This window comes from Spermophilus citellus (genome assembly GCF_964194105.1).
Source record: "Spermophilus citellus genome assembly, chromosome: 4".
Classification (NCBI taxonomy): domain Eukaryota; kingdom Metazoa; phylum Chordata; class Mammalia; order Rodentia; family Sciuridae; genus Spermophilus; species Spermophilus citellus.
Genome location: NC_138185.1, coordinates 193012465 through 193029327, shown reverse-complemented (window position 1 = coordinate 193029327; position 16863 = coordinate 193012465). Strand labels below are relative to the sequence as shown.

The 16863-nt window shown below is 44.4% G+C and overlaps 1 protein-coding gene across 2 annotated transcripts; it reads left to right on the top strand.

The window, feature by feature from the left end:
- Window positions 1-1630: 1630 nt before the first annotated feature.
- ABHD4 (abhydrolase domain containing 4, N-acyl phospholipase B) lies at window positions 1631-14997 on the top strand. 2 transcript variants are annotated; one of them, XM_081290537.1, is made up of 7 exons: window positions 1631-1761; window positions 4984-5072; window positions 7186-7558; window positions 7719-7873; window positions 9560-9671; window positions 12194-12380; window positions 13533-14997. In XM_081290537.1, the coding sequence occupies exons 1-7, from the start codon at window positions 1700-1702 to the stop codon at window positions 13620-13622; spliced, it is 1068 nt and encodes a 355-aa protein (XP_081146663.1). In that variant the 5' UTR covers window positions 1631-1699; the 3' UTR covers window positions 13623-14997. The 2 variants fall into 2 exon arrangements, with proteins under 2 accessions (XP_081146663.1, XP_081146664.1); XM_081290538.1 differs by having other exon boundaries at window positions 1736-1873.
- The last annotated feature ends 1866 nt before the right edge of the window (window positions 14998-16863 follow it).

The following is a 16863-nucleotide window of genomic DNA, read 5'->3' as shown; positions in this document are numbered from 1 at the left end:
CCAGAGGCACTTTACCACTGAGCCATATACCCAGCCCTTTTTATTTTTTTATTTGAGACAGGGTCTCACTAAGTTGTTTAATGGGTCTCATCAAACACCAGCATCTGCAGTACTTCCAAAAATTTTTACCTTTTAGTATGAAGACAAATCAGCTGAATTAGAATCTGAGGGTAGGGGTTGGAGATCTATCTTTTAAACAATTCTTTAAGATGAATCTTATGCATGCTGAAGTTTAGGACTCCTGTGTTTGGTTTTGCAAACTCCTAGTCCCCCTAAATTCTGCAAATGCCAGTTTTCGTAAATGTTAAATATTTATAAATGATCAGTTTAACACTTATGAGAAAGAAGAAATCTTGGCATCTCTCAAGTCCTGCAGGAAAACTTAAAAGAAAATTGCCTTGGAAAATCCCTCTACACCAGCATTCTCCCACCAATGCTCCACTACCAGTCCAGTCTGGTTTCATCCTAATCAAGGGGATGATCTGAAATCTGACAGCTCCAAGGACTTCAAGCCCTGTTTACCAATTCAAGTGAATTCTGCAGCCAGCTTCAAGATTTGGTTCCTCTACTGAGCCAGCCTGAAGTACACTCAGGATCTCTAGGGTAAGCCAGTCACCACACCTCCCATGTCTCCCACCCTGGTACATAAACAACATACTCAAAGCACTCCTCTCCTCTGGAGTTTGAGATCTCCAAACTGATGGAGACCAGAGTTGAGCTACAGACTCATCCCCTGAGCAGAGGAATGTCTGTTTTGTCAGACATCATCTAGGTTAAGGCCTAGTAAGGATGCACAGTTATGTCCAAATATTGTGCGGGACATGCTTATTCTTAAAAATTATTCATTTGGGGGCTGGGGATGTAGTTCGGTGGTAGAGCACTTCCCTAGCATGTGGGAAGTCCTAGGTTCAACCCCCAGCACTTTCATCACAAAAGAAAATAAAAACTGAAGTTCAAATTTATCTAGGAGTCCCCTCCCCCTGTTTTTAAAAATAACTTTCTAAATCTGACAATCTACTTGGGGTACAAGCTCTTAGGCTCTTTGTAGGATCAACCATTGATGTTTCCACAAATATTTTAAGCTTCCCATTAGAAGGAACATCAAGAGAAGACATCTGGGGAAGGAAGCCATAAAAGGAAGCCCAAAGCATGTGTTCCAGAATGCAGAGGTGGTTCTGTCATTTTAAAAAAATTTGTCCCATCATCCCAGATGTGGAAAACTTATAAAAACTTTAATATAATATGTAGCATAAAATTATAAGCTAATTATAATATCATAAGCTCTATTTCCAACCTATTTTAATATACTCCTGTCGATTACGTGGGCATATTCGCAGAATTTAAAACTTGGGACTTCGTAGTTGATGAGAGAAGGGAGGGCTGATGGAGCTTCTGTGAGGGACTTTGAGTTTTAGCACTACCCATCTCCCGTCCCCCAAATGTGTGGCCAGGATTACTGTCCTATTTTGAGACACCTCGCCTCACCCAGAGTCATCTCTGCCAGTAATAGGAAACAACACCAAGGGCTCCACAGCTCAACCCGCAGTGGCGAAGTTCACCTGTCAGCTGCCGCTGCCTGCAGATCGCCGGGGCCACCAGGACCGCGTTGGCCCCGCCTCTGGCGCCGGGCGCACCGGCCACGCCCCCTTTGTTATCCGATACTTTTCTGGGTCAGCTGGTGCTGGCGTCAGGCAGAGGGATGGGCTGGCTCAGCTCGACCCGGCAGGGCTTGTTTACTATGGCTGATGATCTGGAGCAGCAGTGAGTTAATCCTGTCTCTTTTCTCTTTCTCTCTTTCTCTTTGGGCCATGATCCTGGGACTGTCTGTGGCTGAGGAACAATTTTAGACACCTTTCCGTCTTTCCTTTCTCAGGTTGGCTTCCAGGGAGGGCTGGAGGGGTGCGTTTGCTTGCTTTGCTTTTGCCCAGAAGAGGCGGGCAGAGCCTAGGGAGCGATGGTTGATGAGCTTGCTGCAGCAGCTCAGTGATTTTGAATTTTCCAATTAGTCTTCACGATTGCCCCTCATTTTCCTCTACAGAGGGGTGAGACATAGTGGTAATTATTGCACGAGATTCCCCGAAAGCAAGCTTTGGGGACGCGGGTGCGGGGGTAGCGGCTGAGGGTGCTTGTCCCGACTGGCTTCAGGACTATAGTTGTGGGTGTGAAAAGAGCCTTTTAGCCCGACAAGGAGAAGGCGTGGGAAGAACGCTGAGGTCTCCCCTGCGCGGGATTGATGTGAAGTAATGGGTCTGAGAGTTACTTTAGTTCTCGCCCACCAAGACACGTTGCTCCTTACAGTTCTATTGACAGTGCTTTTAATCATCATAACGACGTCCTTAATACAGCGGTTTCACAATTAGATTTGGTGCTTTAAAAAAAAAAAAAACTGTTTCAAGGGCATCAGGTTTAGGATGCCACCTGTAGGTGGTGTGACTAGCAGTTCGCAGTCTGATGGAAGCAAGAAAAAGTTGCTTGGAGAATGACTCAGCTCCAAACCAAGCCTTGGTTTCACAGAACAGGGCCTTGGACTCAGAATTCACTCTTTCAGACCTGCAAAACTGATAGCCTGAAAAACTAATTAAATGTATCACAATAATAAATAGCTTCCTGGTCTTGAAGGAACCTCCCTAGAGGGTTGCTTTCAAAGACTACTTTTCTAAGAGGAAACTTATAATGATTTAGGGAAACAGAATATTAGAGCTGAAAGAGATGTAAGATGTTCAGCTTCATGTTACAAATAAAGAACTTGGTGCCCTTAGAAATTGGAGACTTGACCAAGATCACAGAGGTCTAGAACAGGATTCTCTCCCAACACAGAACTTCTTCTGCTTTACCTGCTTCAGGATGAAAGAGACCACCCTGGCCAAGTTAAGTTGATGCTAAGTGGCTTCTCTGCTCCTTGCCTTAGCCTTTACCTCCCAAATAGCATTGAACAGATACAGTGTGCCAGGCACCAATTCCTGGAGTTTACCTGTAAAATTTTTGGTAAAGGAAAAAAAGGTAAAATAAAGCTCTTCCCAAGGAATATCTGCTGAGCAGCCTGTGGTGCTGTTTTATGGGACAGCATTTCTCTGAGCTCTGCTTTGGACAATTATAGGGCAATGTGGGGTCCACATGTTATGATCTGACTTGTGACCCTCTCTTTGAATGACATGGAGAGAAAGATTGGCTTATGAAACTGGCAAAATTTTGTTGACTTGGTCCCCAGGCTTCAATCAATCAGGAAATTTTGGCAGAATATTAAAAGGATTCTCTCTCTGTGTAAGATTAGATGGTTTGAGAATTCTTGTCTGGCTAAAACCACTGATGTACCACTTCACCTGCAACATAAGTTTTTCTTTCAGACCTCCAACATTCTTGATAGTTATAACTTGCAAGACAGCCTGTGATTTAACTGAAGGGAAAGAAGGTTTGTTGAGAGTTTTATCTTGTGCTAGGCATTATTTTATGTGCTTTAGATAGATTGACTCATTTAATACTTTCTATAATCCTATGAGGTAGGTACTGTTATCTCCCTTTTAAAGATGAGAAAACTGATACAGAAAACTAATATGGCTGAAGTTACATTGTTAAGTGATAGTGGTGGAATTATAACTCTGGCCATCTGGTTTTAGATCACACCTCCCTTCAGAAAACACACACATGAAGATGTGGTTATATATTGTGATTGTTCATGAATGGCCTTGAAAACTGAGACCAGAAGGTCCAGGGAGGAGATAGTGAAGAACCTGGATTTGAGATCTGGATTCTTTTTTCTTTCTTTCTTTTTTTTTTTTTTTTTTTTTTTTTTTGAGACAGGGTCTTTCTGATATACTATATGGCCTCCCTGGGCATCAGTTTTCTTACCTGTAAAATAAAGAGGCTAAACTCTACTTCTAAGGAAATATCCTAATTGAAAGTTCTGGGCTTCAAATGATCATGAGGATACCCACCATGTGCCAAGGGGGCTGTGGTTATAGCCTCCCCTCAGAATGTCCCTGCATTAATTATACTGATGTTCACAGGCCCTTCCTGAAGCCATCTGTCCTGTAACCCCCTTTACTTAGGCAGAGTTAAAGAAAAAAGAAATATCATGTAGGAAAGTAAAGGAAAAGCAAAAACTGTCATTCGTTGAGTATCTAATTTGTGGTGGGCACCTGATGAGGTCCCTTACATATCTAGACAGGTTAACTAAATAACACCTGTCTGCTCATCAATGTTAGTACTGTGATTCATATCCAGGAGTTGCTCGTTTGTTTATTAATTCCAACACTGGTGATTTTAACCTCTGCTCTGCAATGACTTAAAGTCACTGAGTATGGAGGGAAAAGCAGGATGGGTTATCTTATGTTTTATTGTATTCTGTGTGTTGAGGACATAGGCAACTCATTTTACTACTCATTTTACTTTGCTCTTGGAAAACAAGACCAAAATTAACCTGTGTCCTGTGTATGAAACATAGTGGGGTTTGAACCCAGTCCTACTGCCTTGTGCCTGCCCAATCTCCATGTTCTGGGCTGACTGGGTTACCTGAGAGCTCAACTGGGCATGGGCACATGCTTCACACTTGTAGGAGCCTGAAACAGGGCCAGGAGGGCAGGTGGCATGGAAATTGTCTTTCTAACCCTAAACGAACAGCTAGTCCTAAGGCTAGAAAAGGATAATTGAAATATTAGTTAAAAGTTGCTTTCTCTCCCCTTGAACATAAATTATGATAACCAGTAACAAAGGGGAGTTGAAACAAATGAGATAATAAATGAGAAAGAGCTTTGTCAAGTTTATGGTATCTGTTGAAACAATGGGCATGTTGTTGGTAACAGACATTTCCCAGGGAAGAGTAACAGTCTATCAGGTAGTAGAGCATTGCTGACTGTTATAGTAGGCAGGTCTCCTGAGCCTGAGTAACACCCTGTGCTCTGATAAGTCTTCTATCAGCAAGGCTGAGAGCTTCAGTATTTCCTTTCCAATGTTGCCAGTAAACATCTCCGTGTCTCTTTGTTCTAGGCCTCAAGGCTGGCTGAGTAGCTGGCTGCCTACTTGGCGTCCCACTTCTATGTCTCAGCTGAAGAATGTGGAAGCCAAGATCCTCCAGTGTAAGTAGAAGGTGCAGCTTGTCCTCCCTCCCTTAGAAGGTCCAAGAAAGATGCAGGATCTGTCCAGAGCTGGGTACACTGAGCCCACTGAGTTCTGATTAACAGTATATGGGGTAGAGGAAAATATGGCAATGATCTGAGGGAAGATTCACACAGAGAACTCTATATTCTATGGTAGTGGTTCCTCGGCTTCTCCATAGCCATCCAGCTCTTGCCACATCCTACAACTTCACCTCAATCCCTAATGTGTCAACACACACAACACACATGCACACTTCTCTCCATCCCTCCTTCCTTATCCCCATTCCTCTCTTCCTCCTCCTCTTTTTCTCTTAACACATAAGCTTTTATTAACTTACCACCTTCCTTTCTGAGGATCAGCAATCCTTCATTCTCTAATATTGTTTCCTGTGTTCTACCCAGCTGTGGTCTACCACCTATCTACTTACCACAGTTTGAAACTCTCACAGACCAGCTCTCCTAGACATTATGTTGAGGCAAGGCATCCCATAAACAGCAGTAGCTAATGGCTCAAACAAGATCTTTGGGCTATGACTTGACCTTGGCTTCTCTCCTGTCTTCAATCTGCCTAGCCCATGATAGTCTCCACCCTGCCCTACTACCCACAGTCATGATTACCCTCCTTATCTACAACCCTGCCCAACAAAATGGAAAGATCCAGGCTACATCACCCAGACAACTCTGTTGCATGATGACAGAGCAAAAACTACCTACCTTGGTGTCTAAGCCCAAGGCTCAACACATGCCCAAAATTCCCTCCACCTGGCTGCCAAGTCCCAGAGTGATAGATGCTGGTACAACCAATCTGGAAAGCAGTATGAAGATTCCTTAGGAAACTTGGAATGGAACCACCATTTGACCCAACTATCTCATTCCTTGGTCTATACCCAAAGAATTTAAAACCAGCATACTATATTAATGCAGCCACATCAATGTTCATAGCAGTTCAATTCACAATAGCTAAACTGTGGAAGCAACCTAGATGCCCTTCAATAGATGAATGGATAAAGAAACTGTGGTGTATATGCACAATGGAATATTACTCAGCATTAAAATATAATAAAATTAATGGCATTTGTAGGTAAATGGAAGGAATTGGAGAATATTATGCTAAGGGAAGTAAGCCAATCCCAAAAAACCAAAGGCTGAATGTTCTCTCTGATAAGTGGATGCTGATCCATAATGGGGATGGGGGAGATATGCAAAAATGGAGGAATTTTGGGTGGAGGGGAGGGGGCATGGGGGCAGGAAAGATGGTGGAATGAGATGGATATCATTACTCTAGGTACATGTATGACTGCACATATGGTGTAATGCTACATCATGTACAACCATAGAAATGTGAAGTTGTGCTGCAATTGTGTACAATGAATCAAAATGCATTCTAATGTCATATATACCTAATTATAATAAATAAGTTTTTTAAAAAGTGATGGATGTAAGAGCTGCATGGCGTCAGTGGCGTCACTGCCACCCTGGGCCCAAAGCAAGCTGGGTACATAACATCAAGGAATAATATGGCTCCTCTTACTACTCACAAGCAAGTAGTATACAAATTGTGCTTGGACTTGAATTCTTTGGGGCATGTGGTATAAAAGAAAGAATTACTCTGATACTTACTGAATCTATTAGGAAGACTATTCAAGACTATTCTAAATACTGCAAGGACAAGAAGGGGCATTTATAACTGAGGAACAGGGTGAAGGGTTCAGAGGATGGAAAATTACTAAGAGGAAATATCAAGGACAGGGGAGTTCTTATCAAATTGACTTTATGCTGAAGGATGGTCAAAGGTATGAGATGAGGAACTTGATCAACTATAAAAGGTGAGGGAATTTTTGTTAACCTCACCTTTTATGAAGTAGTAGGCAGGCTGAAGACAGGGTGGGGGCCAAGGTCAAAAGGAGCTTGCCTAAAGTTTGGTCAAGAAGGAGAGTTGATCAGTTGTCAGTGGGTTGTACAAGAGAAGAACTGAGGGAGGTTGGGAAGAGTTTGGGACTGTCAAGAGAAATCTGAAGAGGAGTCCATGCAAAATGACTTTTCTGTCAGAAAACAGTCTTGTTGATTTCTCCTGGGATTCTCCCCTCCTCAGGTCTCCAGAACAAGTTCCTGGCCCGATATGTGTCTCTCCCAAACCAGAACAAGATCTGGACGGTGACTGTGAGCCCTGAGCAAAAGGACCGCACCCCCCTGGTGATGGTGCATGGCTTTGGGGGCGGCGTGGGCCTCTGGATCCTCAACATGGATTCACTGAGTGCCCGCCGCACACTGCACACCTTTGATCTGCTTGGCTTTGGGCGAAGCTCAAGGCCAACATTCCCAAGAGATCCGGAGGGGGCCGAGGATGAGTTTGTGACCTCAATAGAGACATGGAGGGAGACCATGGGGATCCCCAGCATGATCCTCCTAGGGCACAGTTTGGGAGGATTCCTGGCCACCTCTTACTCTATCAAGTACCCTGAAAGGTAACAAGAAGGCAGCCACTCCTCTTCCTCATGACTTGACTCTTTACCTTGTAGGAACTTTAAAGCATTAATTTCCAATAGTCCTGTTCTTCCTGGGTGATTTAAGGGCTATGGTGCCAAGTGACTATAGCATGGTCTCCTTTCTCTTCCTTTAATATAGAGTTAAACACCTTATCCTGGTGGACCCTTGGGGCTTTCCCCTCCGGCCAACTGACCCCAGTGAGATCCGTGCACCTCCCACCTGGGTCAAGGCTGTGGCTTCTGTCCTGGGGCGTTCTAATCCCCTGGCTGTTCTTCGAGTAGCTGGGCCCTGGGGTGAGTATCCTGCTGATGAAGAAACCCTCTCCTTAAAGCAAGGCTGTCTCACTCAACCAAGCCCTGCTGTATCTGGTTTCCCACCATCTCCACCTATTCATAAAAAGTGGGATCTGGACCAGATCTCTTGGGTGTTTCAGAGGGTTATTTTTTCCCTTAAAGTTTTGCTATGTAGAGAATAGATAGAGCAGAACAGCTACCCCATACCTTGGCAGACCCTCAGGGAAAGAAAGAGCCTGTGAGGTGACTCTTTCTCTGCTACATGTGTGAGTTTTTAGGACCAAGCTATCCGGGATTCAGGTATAGTAACCACCACTGGATCCCATCCCAGGGGCTCACCTAGCACCAGTAGCAGGGAGGGTCAGAGCCTGAGCCTTTAACGTTAACTCACAATGGCAAGCAAACCCTTCTAAGTCATGCCCTGCTTCAAGAAAACACTACATCTTCATCTTCTCTGGGTTGCTGAGTACTAAGTGATTCTTTAGGTTAAAGGGAGGGAAGGAGGTAGAGGTGGGGAGCCATGGTGTAGTACTAGTAGCTCTACTCTTCATATCTTTCATTGTCCATACCCTTCACTGTGGGAAACTTATTACTCTGATGAAGTAAAAGGCAGATTTCCTTTGTGGAAAGGATTAATGACCTTTTTTTGTTCTAATGGCATATATATACATAGTAATGTTCAATAGTCAATTACTGTGAGTTAAATCTAATGGCTAAATAAAAGTTATCTCTGTGGTCCCAACAAGAAAAACAGAATGGTTCCAAATAAAGGAGGTCATTAGCATTTGAGTAGGAGGTAGGAGTTCAAGAGTCCTAGAAGAAAAGAAGGCTAGCAAGAGAACACAGATGCCAAAGGAGAGTATGTGGGCAGAGGGCTGACCTTAGTGTTCCCAGCACTGTGGACTCCACCAGATTCTCTACAGGGAGAAGCCCTGCTCTAACCACCATCTCCCTTTCTGGCCTTGGATCTGGCAGGTTTGTGCAGTGTATCAGAGCTATTGAGGTGTTTGGCTGGCAACCATGGAAGACTGAGTCAGCAGAGGGGCAGGGCCCATAGGTATCCACACTGCACCTCCCCAGCTACTTCTTGCAAACAGAAAAAGAGAGAGATGAGAAATTGACCCTTAGGCTCAGTTTTTACAGTCTCTTTGGGTGCTCTACTGGTTAGATGTGTACCATCAAGCAAGGTGAAAGGAACAGATTGTTCTAACACAGTGCCCTGAGCCAGATCGTTAAGGACACCTCTCCACATATTATTTCAGGCTTGAAAATGAGAGGACTCTTGGGAGGTGGTCCAGTTTCATCTACTCCCTTCAGAAGGTTAAAAGGCCATATGGGTCCCAGGGAGAAAGAAAACATGGCTCAGACTATAAGAAAAACATCTCCGACATAGACTCTTGTGGATTTTATGGTCCTTGTAGGAAAAGACCTTGGGACTTCATTGAGCTGAAAATAACCTGGTTTCTCAGTGATGTTAGACTATCTTTAAATTCTTAGGTGACCAACTAACTGTCATTTGAAGTCAACTGGAGTTTTCCAGCAGACTTCTATACTCTTTTTGCCACTCTAATATTAAATGCATAAAGCAAATAAACCCTTCAGAGAAATAATATTTGGTTAAAGTTGTTTAAACATATCCCCTGCACTGCCCAAACTGGCCACTCATGTTTTTCTATCCCCTCCTAGGGCCTGGCCTGGTACAGCGATTTCGGCCAGACTTCAAGCGTAAATTTGCAGACTTCTTTGAAGATGATACTATATCAGAGTATATCTACCACTGCAATGCACAGAATCCCAGGTGAGGGCGGCTGTCAGGGCCCACTTGGGGTGGATGGTTTAAAGAAAAAATTTCCGCTGTGTAGTGCTGTGCTTTATTTCTTCTATAAAGCACTGGCTCAGGGGAACACACACATATGTAGTAGCAGGCTTGATCATTTCCAAAGGGTTCTCCAGGGATGGGTACAAAGGGATGTAGAAGATAATAGATTAATTAAACATTTTGTCCATCTCTAGAGAAAGGTCTTCCCTCTTCCCTAGAGATAGGCAGTTGGCCTGATGGGCAAGAGTCTAGGAAACATTTTTAAAGACTTTTTTTTTTTAATTGAAAATGTGATACAAACATAGTAATTTTTAAAAAAGCAAAGTAAAAGAAAGAACATCAACATGAAGTTCCTAAATCTCATTATTTTCAATCTAAGATGTCAACAAACATTGCTTCAGAGAACCTCCTGGCACATATTCCTTTATATACACATATAATACATCTATAGAATACATTCCTACAAATAGGATTGTTGAGTGAAAGGGTATGTGTTTGATTTAATTATGTGCACTTTGAAATAAAATCATTGGGACACAAATTCCCACTCTTGTGGAGGTTTGAAGGTGTCCCTGGAACCTTGAGAGAGTCTGTCCCTGGCAACTCATTGACACAGCAGGTCCCATTGCTTGACAGCCAGGGCCAAGCCAAGGAGGCAATCTTCTCCTATAATAGATGCCCTGTGAATGGCAGATAGCAAAAGGACACTTTGGTGGCACCACCTTTGTGGAGTCCTCTCCCCAAGTTGCTGGGAGGCATCTCAGGAGCTAAGGTCACTTACTGCCCTACTAGGCTTTTCCAAGTTACCTGCCTTGAGCCCAAAGCTGTGAAGAAGGTGGGGCTCTGCCTTCCAGCAATACTATCAGCATTAGCCTCAGAGAACTTTGGGGTAGTGTGGGAGCTGTCCTGCCAACATTGCACATGAGTTCAGGTAATGGAAGGGCCCAGTAAAGCAATGCAACAAAAACCCTCCCCAGTCACATCAGACACCTCTGTCTTCCTGCTCGTAGCTCATCTCAGCCCTTACATGCTCAGCACCAGTCCCATAGGCCTATTCCTGCCCTTCCCTCAGAATTTTCCCTACCGTGGACCTAGTTCTGTACAATAGCCACCCAGTCCAAGTCACAGAATAATCTTGCAATTTATTCATGTCCTAGAGGAAGCAAAGATGACATCATGATAACCATCTCCCTTACCCCCAACTGCCATTGCTCAATTTTATAATTCCCTGAGTTTTTTGAGTTGTAACTGATAAGTTCCTGATGACTTTGATCAGTCCCTTGGAAAACATGACATCTGGCAAAGAGAAAAATGTTTGAGGGGTATCTACTTCACTTCACTTAAACTTAGGGTTTTTTTTTTTTTATTATTGGTTGTTCACAACATTACAAAGCTCTTGACATATAAACTTAGGGGTTTTGTATTTATTTTCATTCTCTTAATCATGAGAAAATTTGTAAATGAGAAAATTGAGGTGTATCCTGTTTACAAGCCTTGCTAAGGAAACAGCCAGAATTTGAATTCATGTCTGTCTGACTCCAAATTCCATGATTTATCTACTTTGCTGTGACATATTAAGGAAAAGTTCTCAGGTTCCTGTGGCCTTGGCAGAATTCATCCTGGGGGTGCAAAGGAGACCAGAGGTATAACCATAGTAAACAGGCAGAGCCTTGAAGGTGGCTCAGACCCCTGAAAGCTGGAGTCTACGCTAGATTTGCAGATACCTCATGATATGGCCTCAGTTACTTCTATCTAGGAAATGACCAGAGAGTAAAGTAGATTGGGTTGGCATTTGTTGCTTCTCTTTAGCAGAAATCACTATTCCCCTAGTCTTCCTAAGACTGGTTTTTAATCCCAGAGTCTCCTCAGGAGGCCCTCTTTACTGCTATAGTCCTCAGTCTTCAGAGTTCACCTCAATTGGTTCCCCTACCCTCCACCCAACAAGCTAAGTTCCTAGTCTGGGTTTTCACGGCTCTCTACTACCCTTTCATAATCCCCAAGAGATTTTAAGCTAAATGCTTAATCATATGATTAGCTATTTAACACTCATCTTCCCAAAATGTGAGCTTCAGGAGGGCAGGCACCTCATCTGTCATTCATATGTTCTCTCACCAGCCCAGGGCATGACACATAAATATTTGTAGAATGAAAGCAGTCCATTTCACTCTTGGATGGTTCTCTGTGCCATGGGGTTTTCTTTTTTTTTCTTTTTTTTTTTTTTTATTGTTGGTCGTTCAAAACATTACATAGTTCTTAATATATCATATTTCACAGTTTGATTCAAGTGGGTTATGAACTCCCATTGCCATGGGGTTTTCCATTGTGTGATGATTCCATCATCTCCTAATCTTACCAGTATTTAATAAGCCCAGTGCTGGGTTTTGAGGGAAATACAAACAGCACTAAGATTCTGTCCCAGCCTCTGAAGAGACCAAGAAGTTGACATTGTTTGCTGCAGGATTTATTATATTCATTGTCTTACCCTGGTTTGTTTCTGTCAGTGGTGAAACAGCATTCAAAGCCATGATGGAGTCCTTTGGCTGGGCCCGGCGCCCCATGTTGGAGAGAATTCACTTAATTCGAAAAGATGTACCCATCACCATGATCTATGGGGCCAACACCTGGATAGATACTAGCACGGGAAAAAAAGTGAAGATGCAGCGGCCAGATTCCTATGTCCGAGACATGGTATGTTAGTCTACCCAAGGAGGGGGAGCCAAGGTGGAAATGCTGTGACTTGAATGATAGCACATATTAACTGACTCTCCTTCAAACAACTCTGCCTTGGGTAGAGAAGGATGATCAGAGTAGGGCGAAAAGGGGAATGAACAGGTTGAGCTAGGGCATTAGATTTGAAATGTTTGACTGTCTTGGTAATATCAAAATTAGAGACTTCCCACTTCTGGAGAGCCCAATTAGCTAAAAGGCAGCTTCTTGTCCAGTAGCCAGGCATACACACATTGCCACTCCAGCACCCCTCACCAAATAATTCCTGCCCCAAACCAGTGTCATGAATAATAGAGATCATCATGAAGACTTCCTGCTACACTTCTGCCTTCTCCTTTTTTCTTATTCCTTTCCCTCATTTGCCAAGGAGCATGCTTCTAGGCTGGGTGCCACCCATGAGCCCTGGTTTCCTGGGTTTTGGAGCAGAATAGTAATGGAACTCACATGGAAGGAAAGATGCAGTGAATGGCCAAAGAAGAAGTGGAACAGGATATGAAGAGTCATTGGTTCCCAAAGGAATGTACCAAGATCTAGGAAGAAAGAGCATTAGGTGTTAGTCAGTTTGCATTGCTAATGACCAAAATACCCGACAAGAACAACTTAGAGGAGGAAAAGTTATTTTGGGCTCACAGTTTCAGAGATTCAGTCCATAATCAGCTGACTCTATTGCTCCAGGCCCCTGGTGAGGCAGAACATCATGGCAGAGGATGTGGTGGAGGAAAACAGCTCAGCTCATGATAGCTATGAAGCAGAGCTAGAGGAGCCAGGGACAAAATATATAATCCTCATGACATGCCCCCAGTGACCCGTTTACTCCAGGTATGCCCCTACCTGCTTATAGTGACCACCAAATTATCACTCCATCAGATGGATTAATCCATTCAGATTATCACTCCATCAGATGGATTGAAAGCATTATGGCCCTCATAATCCAATCATTTCACCACCTGCATTAGCCAGTATAGGAGCTTTTGGGAGACAAAAGCAAATAACACATTTCTGATAAGAGCTGGTGGGTGAGAAGCAAGTTTAAGGAGAGAAGAAATGATGGAGCAGCTTTCCAGTATTGGGTATAAAGGGCCATTTCAACCCTGATGGGTCTTTTCTCCACAGGAGATTGAGGGTGCATCGCACCATGTCTATGCTGACCAGCCGCACATCTTTAATGCTGTAGTGGAAGAGATCTGTGACTCAGTGGATTGAGCTGCTCTTGCTAGAGGAAGAGGAGAAAGCCAGAGAGTTGTTCTCACCTCCCTGTCTGCTTAGTCACCCCTCTGTTCTTTCCTCACCAACTAACATGTGCCAGCCAGGCAGAGTCTTAGGCTGTCCCCAAGATAGGACCACCGTGAAAAAGAGCACTTCTGATCCCATGCTGAGGGCTGGAGGCAGAAGCCACAAGAGGCCTTGAGCTCCCCCGCCCTGGGGAAGAATATGAAGGGTTGCCCAGTGCCACTCCAGTCTCTCCATGCCAAGTGTCACCCAGATGAAAGTTGTAAAGGAATTGCACCAATCCACGTTGCCTCTCTATGTGGCCTTTCATTCCTTTGAGCAGAGGAGGTCTCCCAACAGCCTTTCCTAGCTCTGGAGTGTTTATGGGGGTAGGTTCCATGCAAGAACATCTTCTCTCTCCATCACCTCCTCACTCCTATCCCATGCCAACTCCATCTAGGTTCTGGTTGGGATTAGGTCCCACTTCACCACCAAGAGCAGGTCCTAAAGCTCTGTTCACTTCCATGACCTCAGAAGTCATATCCAAAGCCTTCAATGGCAGATGAGGAAAGAGACCAGGGCAGGACATGGTGACACAGCCCTGAGTGATAATAGTTCTGGCAGAGTGAAGACTAGAATGCAGGTCTACTGACACACAGTGCATACTGCAGATTCATGGCAGACACCAAGGGGCTGGTCACCGACTGACTTCAAGCCTATCATTATCCCATATCCTAGCCCCATTATGCAGACATGCTGCTGTCCTGCCCTGTGCCTGTCCTGCTGCCTAAACTAGGGACACTCAAGTACTTCCTTCCTTGCCCCATCTTCTCCCTATGGGAGACTTCTGAGTCTCCTTTTGTGCCTTGGGCGTGAAGCCCCATGTGTAGTATAGAGCAAAGGTGGCTCCTGGTGGAGAGAGGGAGGAAAACCCTTCACCCCAGGGCCACGTCTGGATTCGCCATGCCCACCACTTTTCACAGCATTTTCTACCTGCCCCCAGAGCTGAGGACCACTAAGAGCCCCTGCTCATGATCCACTGGGGAGCCTCAAGCCAGCAGGTCCCTGCCCTCATCATCCACAGGATGGTTCTTACTGCCTGACCCTCTATCTCTACCATTTGTCCCCATGGTCTCTAGCTCATCCAGCAAAGAACCTGTCAGCTCTCTCCCAGGGGCTCATTCCATGTGCTGCTCTGAAGTCTGGGCAGTAGGCTGGGCCTGGCCCCAGAAGCAGGGCAGCTCCTGTCTGCTCCTTCACTTTTATAAAGCCAACCCTTTCACCAGAATAGTATTAACTCCTGGTGCTGTGTACTACTGGTCCAGCCGCCTTGGGCTCCTTTTCTATATTAATAAATAAGTAAAAACTACTGGTGGTGATGATACTTAATATTGCTGCAATAAGAGTACTAGGTGGTATTGACTTCACAATTGTCCATATGGTGTCCAAGTCAGAGAAGGAAGCCCTGGTCTACTTACACGCCACTCCCTGTTCTGTTTAGTGCTATGTTTTCCCTCTGAACCTGGCCCAGAGTCAAGGCCAACACAGACTATCTCAAACCCACTTGTGATAGAAGAGGAGTCAACCCAGAGTGTGGATGGATTCAGCCCCAGTTCACAAGGGAGAATTAGGCAGAACTGGATGCTCTCTGCTTCCCATTAGACACCTTCTCTCTAAAGTTCAGTGGGTCTGCACATGCACTGCTCCCTGCAGCCTGTTCTAACTCCTACTCATCCTCCAGATTTTAGCTCATATATTCCTTTTGTAGGGGAGTCTTACCGTGAGCTCCCAAATTAAATTTGAATACTATTTATGTCTCTCTGTGCTACACTCAACTTCCCCTTTTGTAAAACTCTTTGACTTATGGTCACTTATTTAATGTCTCTTTTTCCTTCAACATAAACTACAAAAGGACAGGGGTACATCTGGGACTTAGTTCATGAATAAATGTTTTGTACAAGTCACAAGAAATGAGATATGTCAAGTGTTGGAAAATGATCAAATCATGACGCACGGTATGGCTGACTCCAGGTAAGCCCAGAATTACACCTCTGAGTGGCATATGATACTGTATATGCCATGACAAACAACTGAATGAACCAATAGAACACCTGGAAGAGTTACAAATCTCTGATCCATCCCAGGACCCTGTGTCTTCTCTGAAAATTGCTGTATAGAGGAAGAGGGCAGGTATTTAGAACTTACTATACCCCAAGCTCTAGTGCTACAATAATGAATAAACATGGTCCCTGCTTTTGTAGGAAATTCCAGCCTACTTGGAGAGACATACTTAATCTAATAACTATGTAAATCAATGAGAACTTGGAGAAGAAAAGTGCTGCCCATAGAAGATTGGGGAAGCCTGGTGCAGGCCTCTGGCCGCTGAGTTTGAAAGTGAAGCAGGGAGGAGGAAGGGAGGAGCCCCTGGGGGAGGATGGCTCTTAGGTAAGTCTGGGAGGCACCTGCTCACACAGACTGTCTGGTCATGGGAAGAATGTGTTCATCTAAAAAGCAGTGGAAGGAACTGAGCTCTGGTCTGGATGAGGTAAAGAGTGACAGTATCAGACTGATTCTGAAACGGCAACTCTGACTGCTCTGTGGGGGACAGCCTGGAGGAAAATGAGTCCCTCCCTGCAGGAAAACTCAGAGACTCCACAGTGGTAAAGGCCAGAAAAACTGGCAGATTGGACTTGACTAGTGGAGAAAGATGTAAAAAATGTTTGGGTGATTAAAGGGACGAGGTGTCAACACCAAGTGATGCTATCACCCTCCTGAAGAAGGCGCCGAGTGAGATGGTGCAGTGGTTACCAAACCTGCTCATTTAACAACCTGGAACCATTTTTTAAAATACAGATTTCTGATCTCTATTCCTCCTTTAATAAACCTGAAAGAAATCTGACCATCAAATCTGCACTAAAAGGCATTCCTAGGGGATTCTGATGCCCCAGCTCTGCAGTCACTTATCTAAGGGATTCTGTATCTCTGACTCTTGACCCAGAAAGCCCTTGTGTACAAGTAGGGCCGATGATCCTAAAAGTTCATCCTGTTTGCCCAAGAGTCACTTTTCTCTGGAAGGCTGTACAATAATGTTGATATGCAAAAACACCTCTTAGGAGCAGGTGCAAGAGGAGTCAAGAAGGTCATTCAGGATGCTCTGTTCTTACTACTGGCTCATGAGCATGGAAACTTTCCTCAAACTTGGAGATCATCCTGCCTCAGGCTCCTGAGTAGCTGA

Bases quoted from the DNA above. Each gene is read 5' to 3' on its own strand.
- ABHD4 (XM_081290537.1), top strand. From the start codon at position 1,700: ATGGGCTGGCTCAGCTCGACCCGGCAGGGCTTGTTTACTATGGCTGAT. The intron at 1,762-4,983 runs GTGAGTTAATCC...TCTTTGTTCTAG, and splicing joins GCTGATGATCTGGAGCAGCA to GCCTCAAGGCTGGCTGAGTA. The intron at 7,874-9,559 runs GTGAGTATCCTG...ATCCCCTCCTAG, and splicing joins TCGAGTAGCTGGGCCCTGGG to GGCCTGGCCTGGTACAGCGA.